Raw genomic sequence first — 17,510 nt, forward strand, 5'->3', positions numbered from 1 at the left:
AACTTTCTCCTTAGAATAAAAAAAATATAGAAGGATTATAATGTCCAAAACACAAAAAGTATGATTTAATAAGATTAGGTGGTTCATTAATATTCCTTGTATTTTACAATTGGTATACGAGTATGAAATTCAAAATCATTCTTAAATCCTAAAATTTCAAAACATAAATGCTAGTAATAACGTGCAAGGGAAAACAGCACGAAATGAATTACTAGAGAATTGCTGTCTTAGTTGAAAGTGATAAACAAGTGTTTATATTGCTTTAAAGTCAATTGCCCGGTTTGAAAGAAAGTATAGTTAAGCATACACATGCTATCATTTAAGTACTTTCTTTTAATCATAACTGTGGCTTTTAAGATATGAACCAATAAGTATATTACTTCACACTTTTTACTTTTATTATAAGAGGGAGTTCTCTTGTGGGGAGGATTATAAGGGTAGGGATGTTTATTTATTTATTTTTTTGAGAATTAAAATATAAAATTAAATAGAATTAACAACTATATAAGGACATTCTAGCTGAGGATTAACGCAATAGCCCTTCAATATTACCTTTTTGAGATAAAAAAAATACTTAAAATAAAATTACATGCACCCTCTTCTCCTTGTTGATCAACTTGGATGAACGTCAAATTCAAAACTGTTCTAAAATTCTACAATTTAAAAAGGAAAGAAGTACATTAATTAAAAATTATTGGTCCCAAATTAAATTAGAAAAGAAATGCCCCCAGTTGAAAGCAATAAGAATAAATTCCAAGGACCTTATTATACTATAATGGGAATTGCCCTCACTTGAAAGGGAAAACAAAAATGGAGTTCACTAGTTGCTCATTACTTAATTTTTTTTTTCAAAGTATATGTACACAAAGAATTGTGAAAACATATTTTCTAAATTTATTTAAAATTATATGTTCTTTAAAAATAATTGATAATTACACCTATATAAATATATTGTAATTTTATTCATTATGAAAATTAAAATAATTAAATAAATTATCCATTATAACGACGTTATGTTGCAATAAGAAATTTAATTATATAAAAGGAAACATTTAAAATATTTATAATATAAATTATTTAAAAAAGATGTTACTTTTTTAATTCATATAGACCATTTTTTTATGATTTTATTATTTTATTTTTATTTTTTTCCCTACTATATTTCGATTTATATTTTTGAAATGAATATCCTTTATTGTGAATTTTATATATTATTAAAAATAATTTATATTAATTTTCTTTTTAATAAGTTTTTCATGATTACAAATTATTGTTGACTTTTAGGATATGATCATAGTTGAAATGTTAAAATTCATACTAAGTAACATTATCTTGTCTTTATTAACAAGTATAAATTGCAGGTAACATAAAATTAATTTAAATAATTAATTAAAAAATTATATGTTTGAGGATAAAAAAACTAAAATTACAAATTAGAAATTAAAATTAAAATTAAATTTAACATTATTTTGTTATTTTATAAAATGTATTTCCCAAGTTAATAATAATAATAATAATAACAGCTTCATTCATACTATATACTGCTTGTTTTTATTTACACTTATCTTAAGTTCAATTCTTTTTTTTTTCAAATACAAAAATTTATTTTTTCAATGATCATGTTACCTCTAGGTATGGATTATCAGGTGGTTAATTGTGGATTATCAATTATCAAGTAGTTAATTGTGGATTATCAAGTGGTTGATGAAGTCTCAAATCATCCTTCCTCTTTTATATCTTTCATATTAACTCCCTACCATGAAATTAATTTCTGATTTGATTTGTCAATCGTTACACCCTATACCTTTTCTCCATTATGCATTACACTATATAAAGAGCAAACTGTGTCCTAGAGTTTGATCACAATATAACAATGGATGCAACCATGAAGGTGACATTGTTATCAATTGTGGTGCTATTTTGGAGCTTTGCAGAATGCAGTGATCCTCTCGGATTTGACCCTCTTACCCCTTCTGAGATCAGCCGTGTTCAAACCATAGTCCAAAAGGAATACCCAACCAATCACAAACCCACTTTCAACTACGTAGGTTTGGAAGAACCCGACAAGGTCAAAATCCTTTCATGGCAATCCTCAAACCCCAAAGCTAAACCCAAACCATCTTCTCCACCACCTCGTCGAGCCTTTGTCATAGTGAGGTCCCAAAAGCAGTCCCACGAAATCATAGTGGACTTGTCCAAACGTTCCATCGTCTCAACCAAAGTCTACCAAGGAAATGGCTACCCTACACTGACCTTAGGCGAAATAGAGGAGGCAACACAGTTACCACTAAGTTACGAACCGTTTAAGAAGTCTCTGAGGAAGAGAGGTCTCCATGACTTGTCTCAGGTGCAGTGTATTGCCTTTACTTTGGGGTGGTTTGGAGAAGCCAAGACCAGTAGGATTGTGAAGATTAAGTGCCATTACAGAAATGGGACTGTTAATTTCCATGCGAGGCCCGTGGAAGGGGTGGAAATGTTCGTTGACTTTGACGATATGAAAATTGTAGGTTATAATGATCGATATGTGGTTGCACTGCCAAAGGCAGAGGGCACTGAGTACAGAGCCTCCAAGCTGAAACCACCCTCTGCTCCAAAGCCCAAACAAGATCATGGACCTGGATTCACCATTGATGGTCACTCTGTAAGGTACAATCAATAACATAATCTCTTTTCAATTTCTGTTTGTTTTTCTTTCTATCATTATGTATGAATAATATTGTTATTGATGATGAAGCTTAGGTTTAAATTTAGTAACACTGATTAATTTTAAACATTTTTCTATTATTAATCCGTGCACTATCTGACTTTCGTAAATCTGTTTTAAAAAATAATTATTTATTTTTATTTATATGGTTCCAGCCCCATGTCAACAAGGTATATTTGGAAAGATAAAAATATCATTTTTATTATTAAAAATGAATATACCAACATTTTTTTTTCATTTACAATATTTTTACTTTTCAAAGTCTAATAAAATACACGTTAAAACGGTGCCTTTAAGCTCAGTACACTACTCTTTTTTTTAAAAAAAAAAGTTATACTGGCTACTATTTAACGTGATATTTTAAAAATAATTTAAGATATTTCTTACAAAAATGAATGATTTTTTAAAGAATTTTCAATTCAATATTAACTTATAAAGTAAGAAATTTATTCAAAAAGAGGTACGTGCAAACATTGATCTGAAACATAAGTTTTAAGTTAGGAAGCGTGTTCTTTGCACATTTTATTTAAACGTAGCTTTTTGATAGACCATTTTCTGCACACAGTTGGGGCCGTTGGAATTTTCATGTAGGATATGATAGTCGGGCTGGCCCAATAATTTCTCTAGCATCGTATTATGATGTCCAAAAGCAAAAACATCGTCCAGTACTATACAAAGGATTCGTATCAGAGTTGTTTGTGCCATACCAAGACCCAACTGAGGAATGGTATTACAAGACATTCTTTGACTCTGGCGAATACGGCCTTGGACAGTTTATGTCTTCATTGCAACCTTTCATCGATTGCCCTTCCGATGCGTCATTCATAGATGCATACTATGCCAGTTCAGATGGAACCCCTGTAGAGATACCCAATGCCTTCTGCATATTTGAAAAAGATGCTGGTGACATAATGTGGCGTCACACAGAGGCTGCAATCCCAAATGAACTGGTACCTTCTTTTAAAATATCTTTGTTCTTCTTCCCTTTTCCTTTAATTTTATTTCATAAACATTCCTTCTCTTCTTTCTGGTAGATAACGGAGACTAGGTCAGACAAAACCTTAGTGGTGAGAACAGTTTCAACTTTGGCCAACTACGACTATATCACTGATTGGGAATTTACGCCAAGTGGCAGCATAAAAGCTGTGGTATGATTGCCTACAACAAAAAAATTGAGACTGAATTAGACTAATTTATATCCATATATTCAAAATCACAATTTATAATTTACATTTAAAATAGGTTGGACTTACTGGGATATTAGCACTTAAAGCAACGAATTATACCGACACAGAGGAAATAAAAAAGGATATATACGGCACATTGGTAGCAGATAATACCATTGGTGTTAACCATGATCACTTCTTGACGTATTCTCTGGACATGGACGTTGATGGTGTAGCCAACTCCTTTGTGAAGTCCAATTTCGAGACAGTGAGAGTGAAAGATCGTAACATACCAAGAAAAAGTTATTGGACAGTTGTAAGTGAAACGGCCAAAACAGAGGCTGATGCGAGAATCAAGCTGGGTTTAAAGCCTTCAGAATTACTTGTGGTAAATCCAAATAAAAAGACGAAACAAGGAAATAAAATCGGGTATCGCTTGCTTCCTGGCCCAATGGCACAGCCACTATTGGTCGGTGATGATTTCCCACAAATTAGAGGTGCTTTCACCAATTATGATGTTTGGGTGACACCGTACAACAAATCTGAGAAATGGGTAGCAGGGTTATATGTTGATCGTAGTCGAGGTGATGATACTTTGGCTGTTTGGAGTCAAAGGTGAGTTCTTTAGTTGTAAATAATTTTAGTTTATAGTTTTGGTAGGAGAAATGATGAATGTTTGGTGTGGTGAATTAATTTGCAGGAATAGGAATATTGAGAACAGAGACATAGTGTTGTGGTACACAATGGGATTTCGTCACGTTCCTCGCCAAGAAGACTTTCCAGTTATGCCAAATTTGAGTGGTTACTTTGAGATGAGACCAACCAATTTCTTCGAGAGCAATCCGGTCCTCTAAGCAAAATAATACCACCCTGCTCATTTTCCTTACTGCACTTTTTAACATTAGCTCCTCTGCATTTTACTCAAATCACTGAATAAAATGGTACTGTTTTTTTAAAATCCAACTGTTTCACTTTCTATGCTCTATGCTTAGATTGCTTTCACATCAATATCACTGAGTCATCTATTTTAACTTCAATTCAACTTAATTAACGTAATATGAAAAATTAGGACCAATTAATCCGTTTATTAACGTAACATGTCATGGTATAAGAAAAAAAGTATATATACTATTTAAGTTAATGAATATTCTATAATATATATTTTAAAATAAATACAATAAAAAGAAAAACTGTGTATTTATTACCTAGTATATTATTTGAAAAATATACCCGATGAGAAAAGAAATGTAGCATAGAAGAATATGATTTCAGGAGAAGATTTATTTTTCTCCTAAATTTAAAGAATATAACGTACTTAAAAATTTTATATTCATTTTACGTTACTCTTACGTATTTTTTACTTTTTTATTTCTTAAAAAAAATACAAAAATTTATATTTTTATTATCATTTTATCTTTATATTCTGTATCAAATGAATGTAAAAGTGTGTTAAGATACATTACTCAAATTTAAAATATATTATTTCATCTTATAAGTTAAGAAAAAATAAATTAACATCAAACTTCGTTAGTACATTAAATTAATTGAAGCCAAGTAGTATCAGACAAAGAAAATAATATTAGATAGATGAGTAAGAGACAAAGTAAATAATACTTACATAACTAATCAAACCACAATAAGTTATCTAAATCTAATCAGCATAGTTAATCAACAATTAAGTTAACATTAAGAGTTATTTGGACCACCTGTAGATGTCGTAGGTAAAAATTCATTATAAATAATGTGAATAAATAGTAAACTAAAAGCATTGACCATTGATATTATTACTCGTTTATTTTTTTATAATGATATTTAATTTAAGTAAAAAAAAATTCTAGGTTAATACAATTATAAAAAGATAATTATGCTTTAATATAACTATCTGTAGAATTATTTACAAGTAATAAAAAAAATATTCATGTATAAACTTTGAATTAAACTGTTATAAGAATTGTTTGGATTTACACTACATTTTGACTAATTTATATTGATATCTATTTATAAAAAAAATTATTAAAAAACGAATTGAATTTTTGTTAAATGAAAGAGGCTAGATTGATTTTTTTTTTTAATTAAATTGTTGACGAATCAAAATAAGTATTGAAAAACAACATTAAACTTAATTTAATATCATAAAATAAACTTCCAAAGTAAAATCTTCAGCATTTTATTTTATGTAATGTAATTTGACTTTGTTTATAATCTATATACAATCTTATTTAATAAATATTTGTATTTAATAAATTACAATTCAAAATAAAATCTATTTTATTTTTTCAGTTTCTCGTATCTAATATATTTAGTCATGATTATGCCACAAAATATATATATATATATATATATATATATATATATATATATATATATATATATATATATATATATATATATATATATATATATATATATATATATATATATATATATATATATATATATATATATATATATATATATATATATATATATATGGGTTTGTTAAATATGTAAACTCTTTTTTAGTTGGTATATTTTTAGTAAAGTGTATTAGGTTTTGGTAAACAAAAGGCTTAAATGCTTATTTCTGTGAAATGGACACAAGTTAACTCCTAGCTGAGGTTAACTCCTAGCTGAGGTGACGAAAGAATCTTCACTTCTTTTTTCTCTCTTCTCTGCTTTTTCCTGAATGCCTTCGGCTTTTTTTCTCTTTCCTACATTTTTATTAAATATTTATTTTTTCTCTCTCTCCTTCCTCCGCAACCTCTTCCTTCAGAATAACCACTTCTCCGGTGAGTTCCCTCGCTCGTCTCACTTGCCTTGCTCGTCTCACTCGCCTGGGTTATCCTCCAACAACTTCACCGGTCAAATCCCTTTCTTCGTCAACAACTTAACCCACCTCACTGGCCTCTTCTTAGAACACAACGCCCGTAGGAAACGTAGATCTCTGTGGCTCGCCGTTGAAGGCTTGCAACCCCTTCTTCCCGGCTCCGGCGCCGTCTCCCTCCTCCAATTCGACCCCAGCCACGACGCTGGGGCATGTGTGTTCGGAAACGTGAAATCTGAGGTTGATGTTTGAGGGTCTGGATTCGGAGTGTGGTGATCTTATTTGAGGTTTGGACTCGATTTTGAAACGAGAGAACTGGTGTTCCGTGGAAGTAGCTGGGAAGTCGAGAAAGTCAGAGAAAAAATGGTCCATTGTTGCAGATGAGTGAGAAGTTGAAGATTGGGAACAAATGGAGTTTGATTCAGATGAGGTGAGATTTGGTTCCTCAAATAGAAAAGAGAAATTATTTTTGGTGACATTAGAAGAGGGTGTGATCGGAAGAGGAGAGAGTTCTCCGAGATGGTGAAGTTTTATTTGATTGAGAGCAGAAAGTTGAAGAGGATTTGGGTTTGACATACAGCGGTTGAAAATATACTGTTATATTGTTATTAAATTTTCAACATGCTAATTTTTTATTTGAAAACAATGTTCCTCTGTAAATAAAAAGAAACAGAAAAAAAGTGAAAAAGAAATCGTGAAACTTATTTGTTACTGTTTTTTTTAAAAGAAATTCTTTTTTTGTGTGTTTGTTGCAATTATTAAAATTAAAAAATATAAATAATTGAAATTCGGACAAAAATACATTTTCTTAATTATATTATAATACAAACATGTATGTATTTTATAATATAAAACTAATCAAATCAGTTTTGCATTTTAAAATTCTATAAGAATGTGCCTTTTTTTAGTGTATAATAAACTTAGCTGGAGTATTTGTTGTTAACTTAAAATGAAATTGTAGCCTGTTAGGAAGTGTTAAAACAATTTCATTTTTCATGTACTACTAAATCTAGCATAGAACAGTAACTATTTAACTTTAATTAATAATTTGATGTTTTTATTTAGATGCGTGATTCATTTTGATTTTAATTTTGGTTTTCATTTAATTGGGTTTCTATTTTATTAAAATAGATTTAATGGTATATATCTTTACATTGATATTAATATTATTTAAAAATTATATAGATTTGTCACTTATAAAAATTAAAGAATTTAAGAATAAAAAATTATCTAAATTTTAATATATAAATACTGATTTAGAAATAGTTTCTTATGAGGAAGAAGATGGAGAAGGAGCATGTGCTTGAGATGTTCAAGAAGCTGAAGGAAGATTTTGAGTGTGTCAGAGATAGTGGAAAATGAAGATATATAACCAGAAAAGATGGTCATGTTTCAACTAGGTGCCTCCAATGATATAAAAAAGATTAAAAAAGAGAGAAAAAGTTGGGGGCATTTCAGGAAAAGCAGAAGAAAAAATGAAGATTCCTTCGCCACGTCAGCTGATAGTTAACTCTGTTTCTGTCCATTTAACGGAAGGGACTCAGTTCATACAATTTTGAGACCCAATGTCTACATTTTTAAAATCGGGTACTAAACAGAAATTCACCTCTTAACATGGGGACGAAGTAAGCATTTAAGCCTAAACAAAAATATCCTCGTATATTAGCGATTCTAAGTTTTAAGATTAAAGGTATTTAAATAATTTTCATTCTCAAGACTAAAAAAAAACCTCTAAACCCTTTTTTCTTTCATCTCTCTCACTCTAACCTTCTCTTTATCATCTCTACAGTAGTCCCAACTGAAAAAAATTTGAAATATTGACCTAACTCCAATCCATCTTCCTCACTTATCCAATTTGTTTTTCTCTCATTTCCATCTTCTCTCTCAGCCACACACTAACCCGCGACACCGCAATTTTTTGCTCTTGCTCTATAATTTGTTTTCCACTTTAATAACAAAATAATGGATGATTTTGATGTTGATTTTTGATTCGAGGGCTATGTTATATCTTTTCCCTTCTGCTTGTTATTAAATTTGTAAAAACTAAAGTCTACAATAATTTCAAAACTAAAAAAAACAAACAAGGAACCCCTCACGAAAACACATTAGCATCAACCTATAATATTTGTCTTATCTAATTTTCACAAGCATAATAACATTAGAAGGAATTGGTAATTGGCCTGGCCTGAAGGGTTTTTTTAGAGATGATGATTCAATATGCGCATATGATGAAATTAGAGATGTTAGTGAAGATGATGAAATTGAAGAGATCTTGAATGAACCTTTGCTTGAAGGCAAATATGTCAATGACTCAAATCTTCACAAGGCAAATTGTTTAACAGTGAGTGTTTCTGATTTTTTTGAGTTGGGGCTACAGTAGGGATGACGGAGAAAATGTTAAAGTGAGAGGGTTGAAAGAGAAAGTGTTCAGAGGAATGAGGGAGGTGAGTAAGGTTTTGGGGGTTTCTTGTTTTTTTTTTTAGTTTTGAGAATGAAAATTATTCAAACATCTTTGATCTTAAAACTTAGAATCCATAATATATGAGGGTATTTTTGTCTACTAAAACTCGATACACATTGCTAAAATGTACCAACTGAAAAAAGAACATATACAAGTTAGCAAATCCATACATACATATATATATATATATATATATATATATATATATATATATATATATATATATATATATATATATATATATATATATATATATATATATATATATATATATATATAATTTTTACTTAAAAAACAAAAGTTATGTGACAAGGAATCGACATAAGAGCTTAGTTGTTATTACTTAAATTATAAATTATTTTTTTTCTGAGCTTATTGCGAATATATAATTAAGATTGAAACACTACTGCATAACTTGATTATTGTTATCATTGTCGGAGTTTTATTTCGAAAAATAAAAGCAAATCATAAATTGAGTTTTCTTCATATATAGAGTTGTCAAAATGGGTAACCTGGCTTGACACGGGTTAGTCACTTAGTGAGTCAATCCAACCCGGCTCACTTATTAGCGAGCTGAAAAAATTTGAATCCGACCCGACCCACCACGGATTGGCTCACTGGCTCATTTAATTATAAGTTTTTTTAAAAATAAAAAAATTACAATTTTTTTAATTCAAATCTAAATAAACGTCATACTAAAACGATGTTAAACTCCAAAGACAATTAAAAAAAAGTATCATACAAAAACATGTACAAATAAGTTTTAATATTGATAATTTTTGTATCACTTGTCCATTTATATTGAATAGATAAATCTATAATGTTTTTTCTCTTGAAAAATCTTCTTCTTTATCACCATCTATAATATAATAAAAAAATGTTAACTAGTAATATTGAAACACAAAATAATAAATAATTAAATTAAATTAGGTGGGTTGGTGAGCCAATCCGGCTCACCACAGGTTCAATTCGGTGAGCCGGGTTCTAAGTGAGCCGGATTGAAAACTAACCCGTATAAAAAATTACATTTTTCTCAAAACTGCTTATTACAACCTATTTTGATAGTACTATCAATATCTCAAACAAAAATTGTAACGCCCCGGCAACTCACAGGGACCATCGACTTCCCCCACAGATCACCACCAGGCTTTCCAGTGTGTTTTTGTCCTCACTCGCAAACTTTTTGGGAAAACTTCCCGGAAGGTCACCCATCCCAGAAAAAGCAAATGCATTTTGGTGATATGAGTAGTCAAATCAATTCCTTTAAGCTATCCTTCAACCGTATAGTCCCATACCTATACAGTCTCCAAATCCCTCTCATTCCGGTGTATGTTCGATTCATCCATGTACCCCTTCCACCCGAAGCTGCCAGGAGCCGCTCCTTGTCCGTGCCCCCTGCACCATGCTTCTTGCACCGGCGTCACTCCCCGCCCTCGTCTCCGTGCCCGGGTGTCACATGCCCACCAGCTTCCGTCTGGTTCGTCCTCGAACCACACCGTACTGGGAGAGGTTAGGCTAACGCCCCGGCAACTCACAGGGACCATCGACTGCCCCCACAGATCACCACCAGGCTTTCCAGTGTGCTTTGTCCTCACTCGCACACTTTCTGGGAAAACATCCCGAAAGGTCACCCATCCCAGAATTACTCCAGGCTAAGCACGCTTAACCATGGAGTTCTTATGAGTCAGGCTACCGAAAAGCAAATGCATTTTGGTGATATGAGTAGTCAAATCAATTCCTTTTAAGCTATCCTTCAACTGTATAGTCTCATACCTATACAGTCTCCAAATCCCTCTCATTCCGGTGTATGTTCGATTCATCCATGTACCCCTTCCACCCGAAGCTGCCAGGAGCCGCTCCTTGTCTGTGCCCCCTGCACCATGCCTCTTGCACCGGCGTCACTCCCCGCCCTCGTCTCCGTGCCCGGGTGTCATATGCCCACCAGCTTTTGCTCTGGTTCGTCCTCGAACCACACCGTACTGGGAGAGGCTAGGCTCTGATACCATCTGTAACGCCCCGGCAACTCACAGGGACCATCGACTGCCCCCACAGATCACCACCAGGCTTTCCAGTGTGTTTTTGTCCTCACTCGCACACTTTCTGGGAAAACTTCCCAGAAGGTCACCCATCCCAGAATTGCTCCAAGCTAAGCACGCTTAACCATGGAGTTCTTATGAGTCAGGCTACCGAAAAGCAAATGCATTTTGGTGATATGAGTAGTCAAATCAATTCCTTTAAGTTATCCTTCAACCGTATAGTCCCATACCTATACAGTCTCCAAATCCCTCTCATTCCGGTGTATGTTCGATTCATCCATGTACCCCTTCCACCCGAAGCTGCCAGGAGCCGCTCCTTGTCCGTGCCCCCTGCACCATGCTTCTTGCACCGGCGTCACTCCCCGCCCTCGTCTCCGTGCCCGGGTGTCACAAAAATGGTGCTTTGAGAGTACTTAATTATTTTTCGTTATAATATATAAAAAGAAATAGTTTTAAAAATAATTTAAATATAAATAAAAAAGGAATGTTACATGTATTATATTTTGAAGTGTATATTTTTTTTAATTCTCACAAACTCGAAGTTTTTAATTGTTTAACTTAGTATAGGAAAATTACACTTGATTTGACTTAAAATTTATTCAATAATATCATGCTTGCAGGTTACAATAGTAAAAGAACAATAGCTACTTTATTTGTACCCCTTTCATGTTATTTTTGTTTAGGAGTAATGCATGGCTATTAGTTTGGTTAATCAGCTGAACATGCTTCTATCAGTTCATACTTTTATTCAAAGCAATGGACTGCTTTCAAAAAAGTTAGCTGGCCTCAGCTCAAATCCACCATGAATTGCTGGCATTGCTGGAAAATCTTCCTGATAAGGAACATGATGGATCCCTATTGTGTGCCATAGCACTATGTCTCTATTTTCAATCTCTCTATTCCTGTATCCATCATGATCAACAAGGTTAAATCAAAATTTATAATGTAGTTATATATATATAGACACATTAAACTGCAATTAATTTAAACAACTAAAATACATTATAAGCAATAAAAAAAATTACCTTTGGCTCCAAACGGCTAAGCCGTCATCTCCACGGCTCCTGTCAGCATAAAACCCTCCAGCCCATCTCTCTGACCTGTTATAGGGAGTGACCCACAAGTCATATTTAGTGTAAGACGCTCTTATTTGAGGGTAATCGTCATCAGACATCAGAGAAGTAACTGGCTGTGAGGTGATCAGCCGGTAACCCACTTCATTCCCTAACTTTGTCCTTTTGTTGGGGTTTACTATTAACAGTTCAGCTGGCTCCAAGCCCAGCCGAATTCTACCCTCGGCTTCCCTCTTGGCAATTTCTCCGACAACTGTCCAGTAACTCTTTCTGGGTGTTCCAAACCCAGTTGCTCTTGCCCTTTGCAACTTAGCATTGATGAAAGAGTTCCTATTATCATCAATGTCAAGGTCTAGATAGTAGGTTATGTGGTGATCATGGTAGTTGGCTATAGTGTTTTCTGCCACCAATCTTCCAAACACCCTTTCTTCTATCTCATTTTTCTCTCTATAGGCTACTGCTTTCATCTCCATTATGCCTGTCAGATCCACCTATGCATGTAACACATACCCAATAAACTCTTTCAACGTAAGTTTCCTTTTGTTTCACTAAATTATGCATTTTCTTTACTTGTCATATGTGTGTGTGTGTTGTAATACTGACTAATCCACAATCACAGAATTCAACTCTTTCAACCATATCATGAATCTAGTCAGAAAGTTGTAAGAAGAATCTTACCCCAACTTTTATACTGCCACTTCTTAAGAATTCCCAGTCAAGAACATAATCATAGTTCCCCACAGTAGCAACCATTCTGACTACCAAACTAATTTCAGGTTCTCCATTTCTTATCTGCACAAAAGCAAAACAAAGTGAATTCACATCAAACAGAAGAAATCACATTCAATCAAAGCTTCTACAATATACAGTATAACAATTTACCACTTTTTGGGGGTTGTTGACTTCCATGTGCCTCCAAGCCACATTGCCAGAATTCCTCTCAAAAATGCAAATAGCCCTGGGAACCTGTTGCACCTCTGCTATAGGCCCTGTCATGTACCCATCCATGTACACTGCGTTGCTCGGGCAATCAATCCTCGGTTGCAAGGTATCTGCTGCACGTCCAAAGCCAAATTCCCCAGCATCCATGAAAGTCCTGAAATACCATTCCTCTGCAGGATCCATGTAAGGAACAAATGTCTCAGACACATGGCCCCTATATAGAACTCTTCTATACTTGTTAGTTTTGGAATCAAATACAGAAGCAGTTGATATGATCATTCCCGCCCGAGCATTGAACCCAACATGAAAAACCCAATTAGCCCATTTCACCTCATGGCCATCCACGGTGAACCCAACATCTGACACATTACACGAAGCAGACGTTTTCGGCCTGCTGTTGCTGCTTGAAGATTGAAAATCTGTACCTTCAGCCTTAGGCAAAGTGGCAATGTACCTGTCATTGTACGCAGTAATCTTCATTGAATCAACATCAACTAGTACCGTGATTCCCTCAATAGGCCTTGCCCACACATTAACTGTGTTAGTAGTGGGTTTTAAGCCTAACTCAACCCCACAAAACCGGCTTGTAGGATGAGGTTTGCACCTCACTTATATATTATCATTTGGCCTTATCTCTAGTCGATGTGGGACTTCCAACACACCCCCTTCACGCCGAGGTATAGACATCTCGTGCGTGATAGTAGAAATTGGGTGGTCCGATAGCGGCCCGATTGCGGGTGGAAGAGAAGAATAGAATGCCCACTTAGAACTCGCTAGGATAGGCTCTAACCATGGCTCTGATACCATATTAGAAAGTGAGTTTATGCCTAACTCATCCCCACAAAACCGGCTTGTAAGGTGAGGTTTGCACCTCACTTATATATTATCATTTGGCCTTATCTCTAGTCGATGTGGGACTTCCAACACACCCCCTTCACGCCGAGGTATAGACATCTCGTGCGTGATAGTAGAAATTGGGTGGTCCGATAACGGCCCGATAGCGGGTGGAATAGAAGAATAGAATGCCCACTTAGAACTCGCTAGGATAGGCTCTGACCTGGCTCTGATACCATATTAGAAAGTGAGTTTATTTATTAGAAAGTGAGTTTATGCCTAACTCATCCCCACAAAACCGGCTTGTAAGGTGAGGTTTGCACCTCATTTATATATTATAATTTGGCCTTATCTCTAGTCGATGTGGGACTTCCAACACACCCCCTTCACGCCGAGGTATAGACATCTCGTGCGTGATAGTAGAAATTGGGTGGTCCGATAACGGCCCGATAGCGGGTGGAATAGAAGAATAGAATGCCCACTTAGAACTCGCTAGGATAGGCTCTGACCTGGTTCTGATACCATATTAGAAAGTGAGTTTATGCCTAACTCATCCCCACAAAACCGGCTTGTAAGGTGAGGTTTGCACCTCAATTATATATTATCATTTGGCCTTATCTCTAGTCGATGTGGGACTTCCAACACACCCCCTTCACGCCGAGGTATAGACATCTCGTGCGTGATAGTAGAAATTGGGTGGTCCGATAGCGGCCCGATTGCGGGTGGAAGAGAAGAATAGAATGCCCACTTAGAACTCGCTAGGATAGGCTCTAACCATGGCTCTGATACCATATTAGAAAGTGAGTTTATGCCTATAGAAACATGACACTTTGAGGGCTCTCTTTGTTGTTTGTTCTCCAAACCAACCTACGGTAAATGGTACACAAGAAACTTCAGACAAATTCAAGCCCCTTTTGGTTATGGAGTGTTTGAATTTGGAGTACGTAAGAGGCAATTTGCTGGCTAGGAAAAGCTCATTGAATGTGAAAGGAGGGTATCCATGACCAGTGTAGATTTTATCCGATACAATAGAACTTTTGTTTAAGTCCACTACAAGCTCGTGTGTGTCACCCTTGGCTCGAACAACTACCTTGGCTTGGCGAGGAATGATAGATATGTCTTTTGTATTTGAAGATAGCCACTCTATGACGTGTTTCTTGTCTGGTTCTTCCACATCCACGAAATGATAGGTCAGGTTAGGAATAGCACCAAGGTAAGACCCTTGAACTATATCCCTTGTTTTGTTGATCTCAGCAGGGGAGAGAGGGTCTAAAGGGTGAGGCAAACTATTAATGGAATTGAATCTCAGAAAAATTACTACAACGAGACTTTGAACAATTATGGAAACCGCTTTATCAAACCTTGATCTCATGATCATGTTGTTCACAGTACTGTTCGTTTGGGTATATAATATATCATGCGACTGCCATGTTACATTTATACTACCATATTTTATGTCCCATGGTAATCATGAATTTTGAAGTATCCTATTTTATTCATGTGAAATTTCAAAATACCAAGAGTTCAATTGTTTTATGAAAAGCTGTATTTCTTTACATTGAAGTATTGAATTGTTTTATTTAAATTTGAAAGACATTTGTTCAAATTGTATTGTTTTATTCTAATTGACAATTTAGATACGAAAAGTAACTTTCATATTAGTTGTCAAAGGAATGGATTGAGATTTTAAAATGTTTTAAGAATGTAGATTTATAAGAACAAAATCCTTTGACTTTTAGAAAATATGAAAAATGATAAGAGTCAACAAAAAAAAGAGACCTGGCTAAATATGAACAAATAATTTTATAACCTTTGTTTAGTAATACTGAAAATAAAGTTTTGATTCAAATTTAAGATTCATTACAATAATATTTTCAAAGAAAATAACTAAGTACTGTACATTAATGTTTTTACCGCCGATTTCGTATGATAGTAGAAAAAAGAAAAGTGGCACAACCGATTGAAAGAAGCCTCAATAGTTTAGATGAAATTGTTTGATGAATACAGTATTAATACATTATATTAAACAATAACATGAAATTCATTAAAAACTTTTTTAAGAAGTTGATCCATTGAAATCAATATACACTTTTGAATATTAATGATTTTTTATATATTAAACAATATCTTCATTAAATATAATTATATTTTGTCGTCCGTAAAAAAAAATAAAGGCTTGTTCTATTATTCTTCGGTCTTTTTATATTTGTTATGTAGTAGCATTGAAAATGAAGATATTGGTTTAATTTTGAAATTCATTATAATGGTACTCTTAGCAAAGAAAATTACCATGAATGTTTTTACCACCTTCAACTAAGACATGTTGTAAAGAAAAGTAATACAACCAATAGAAAAAAAAAACGGAAAGTCTTAATATTTGGGTATATTTGATAAATTTATACATGATTACCAAAAGTCACATTGAATTTATTGAAATTATATACTTTTGATTACCAACAAATTTTTTATTAATTCTAAAAATCCTAATTAATATAAGAAAAATTGACATTCCTGTTTAACAAAAAAAAAATATTTATTATAATTGAATAAGACAAAACTTGGTGTATAATCTAAAAATTTTATTGAGTATCATAAAAAAGTATAAGAGAATCTTGTAAAATATTTTGAAATTATTATTCAAAGTAAACACTCACACACCTGAATATGAAAAATGTGGATTTTTCTATTGAAACTTATGAATATATATATATATATATATATATATATATATATATATATATATATATATATATATATATATATATATATATATATATATATATTTTAGTCAATAATAAAAAATATATCGTAAAGAATGTGTTTAAGGAATCTCTTTGTTGCCATCTCTCTTGCATAATAAACAATTCAGTAAACTTGGTGAATGAAGTGATAGTGTTTAGCTTAGACAATTGAGCTGGAGAAGATTTAAGTTGAGGTTATTGATTTAATTTGCATTGTTAAAGAAAAAAAGACTTGAGTTTAAAGCAGTGAACATGGCAGTTTGATTTTCAACAACACTGTTATTTCCTTGCGTTCACAGCAAGAATAATTGATTAATTTGATTGCTTTACTTTTACAGTGAAACAAAAGAGTATGATGAGATCCTTTGCGTGCTTATCTTTGATGATATCTGTTCGTCTTTCTGAATAAACCACGTGAATTTCAGTTTTACATTTTTAAGATTATTAATAACTCCCTTTCATTTTATTTGCATTTTATTTTAAAACTACTATCGATCTTTGGAAAATGACTTGTTATTAATCTGTTGTTATTATTTTCTCTTATTTTTAGCCTTTTTAGCTTATTTTCTACAATTATTTTTTTTTCTTTATCTCTCTTTACCTTAAACTCATACGTCAAAAAAATTGAAATACACCTTCACCATTTTCGAGAACAAAATTGCAAAAATAAGGGTTTGAAACAAGTAGCCACTTGCTTGCTTTGTATGGTAAGAAAATATGAAGGAAGCTGCATATTATGCTTCATTGCTT

At 33.2% G+C, this 17,510-nt stretch overlaps 2 protein-coding genes across 2 annotated transcripts; one reads left to right on the forward strand and one right to left on the reverse strand.

The window, feature by feature from the left end:
- Positions 1-1,848: 1,848 nt before the first annotated feature.
- On the forward strand, positions 1,849-4,828 carry LOC108325121 (amine oxidase [copper-containing] alpha 2, peroxisomal). Its single transcript, XM_017558132.2, has 5 exons — positions 1,849-2,646; positions 3,270-3,654; positions 3,739-3,852; positions 3,947-4,485; positions 4,571-4,828. Exons 1-5 carry the CDS (start codon positions 1,874-1,876, stop codon positions 4,722-4,724), a joined length of 1,965 nt encoding a protein of 654 aa, XP_017413621.1. The 5' UTR covers positions 1,849-1,873; the 3' UTR covers positions 4,725-4,828.
- A 6,925-nt stretch (positions 4,829-11,753) lies between these two features.
- Positions 11,754-15,407, reverse strand: LOC108325802 (primary amine oxidase 1). The gene is given in 5 exon segments (XM_017558882.2): positions 11,754-12,072; positions 12,196-12,734; positions 12,922-13,035; positions 13,126-13,721; positions 14,809-15,407. Coding segments are annotated over 5 exon segments (1,992 nt in total). The 5' UTR covers positions 15,398-15,407; the 3' UTR covers positions 11,754-11,918.
- Between the last annotated feature and the right edge of the window lie 2,103 nt (positions 15,408-17,510).

This window comes from Vigna angularis, chromosome 3, assembly GCF_016808095.1.
Source record: "Vigna angularis cultivar LongXiaoDou No.4 chromosome 3, ASM1680809v1, whole genome shotgun sequence".
NCBI classification, from domain to species: domain Eukaryota; kingdom Viridiplantae; phylum Streptophyta; class Magnoliopsida; order Fabales; family Fabaceae; genus Vigna; species Vigna angularis.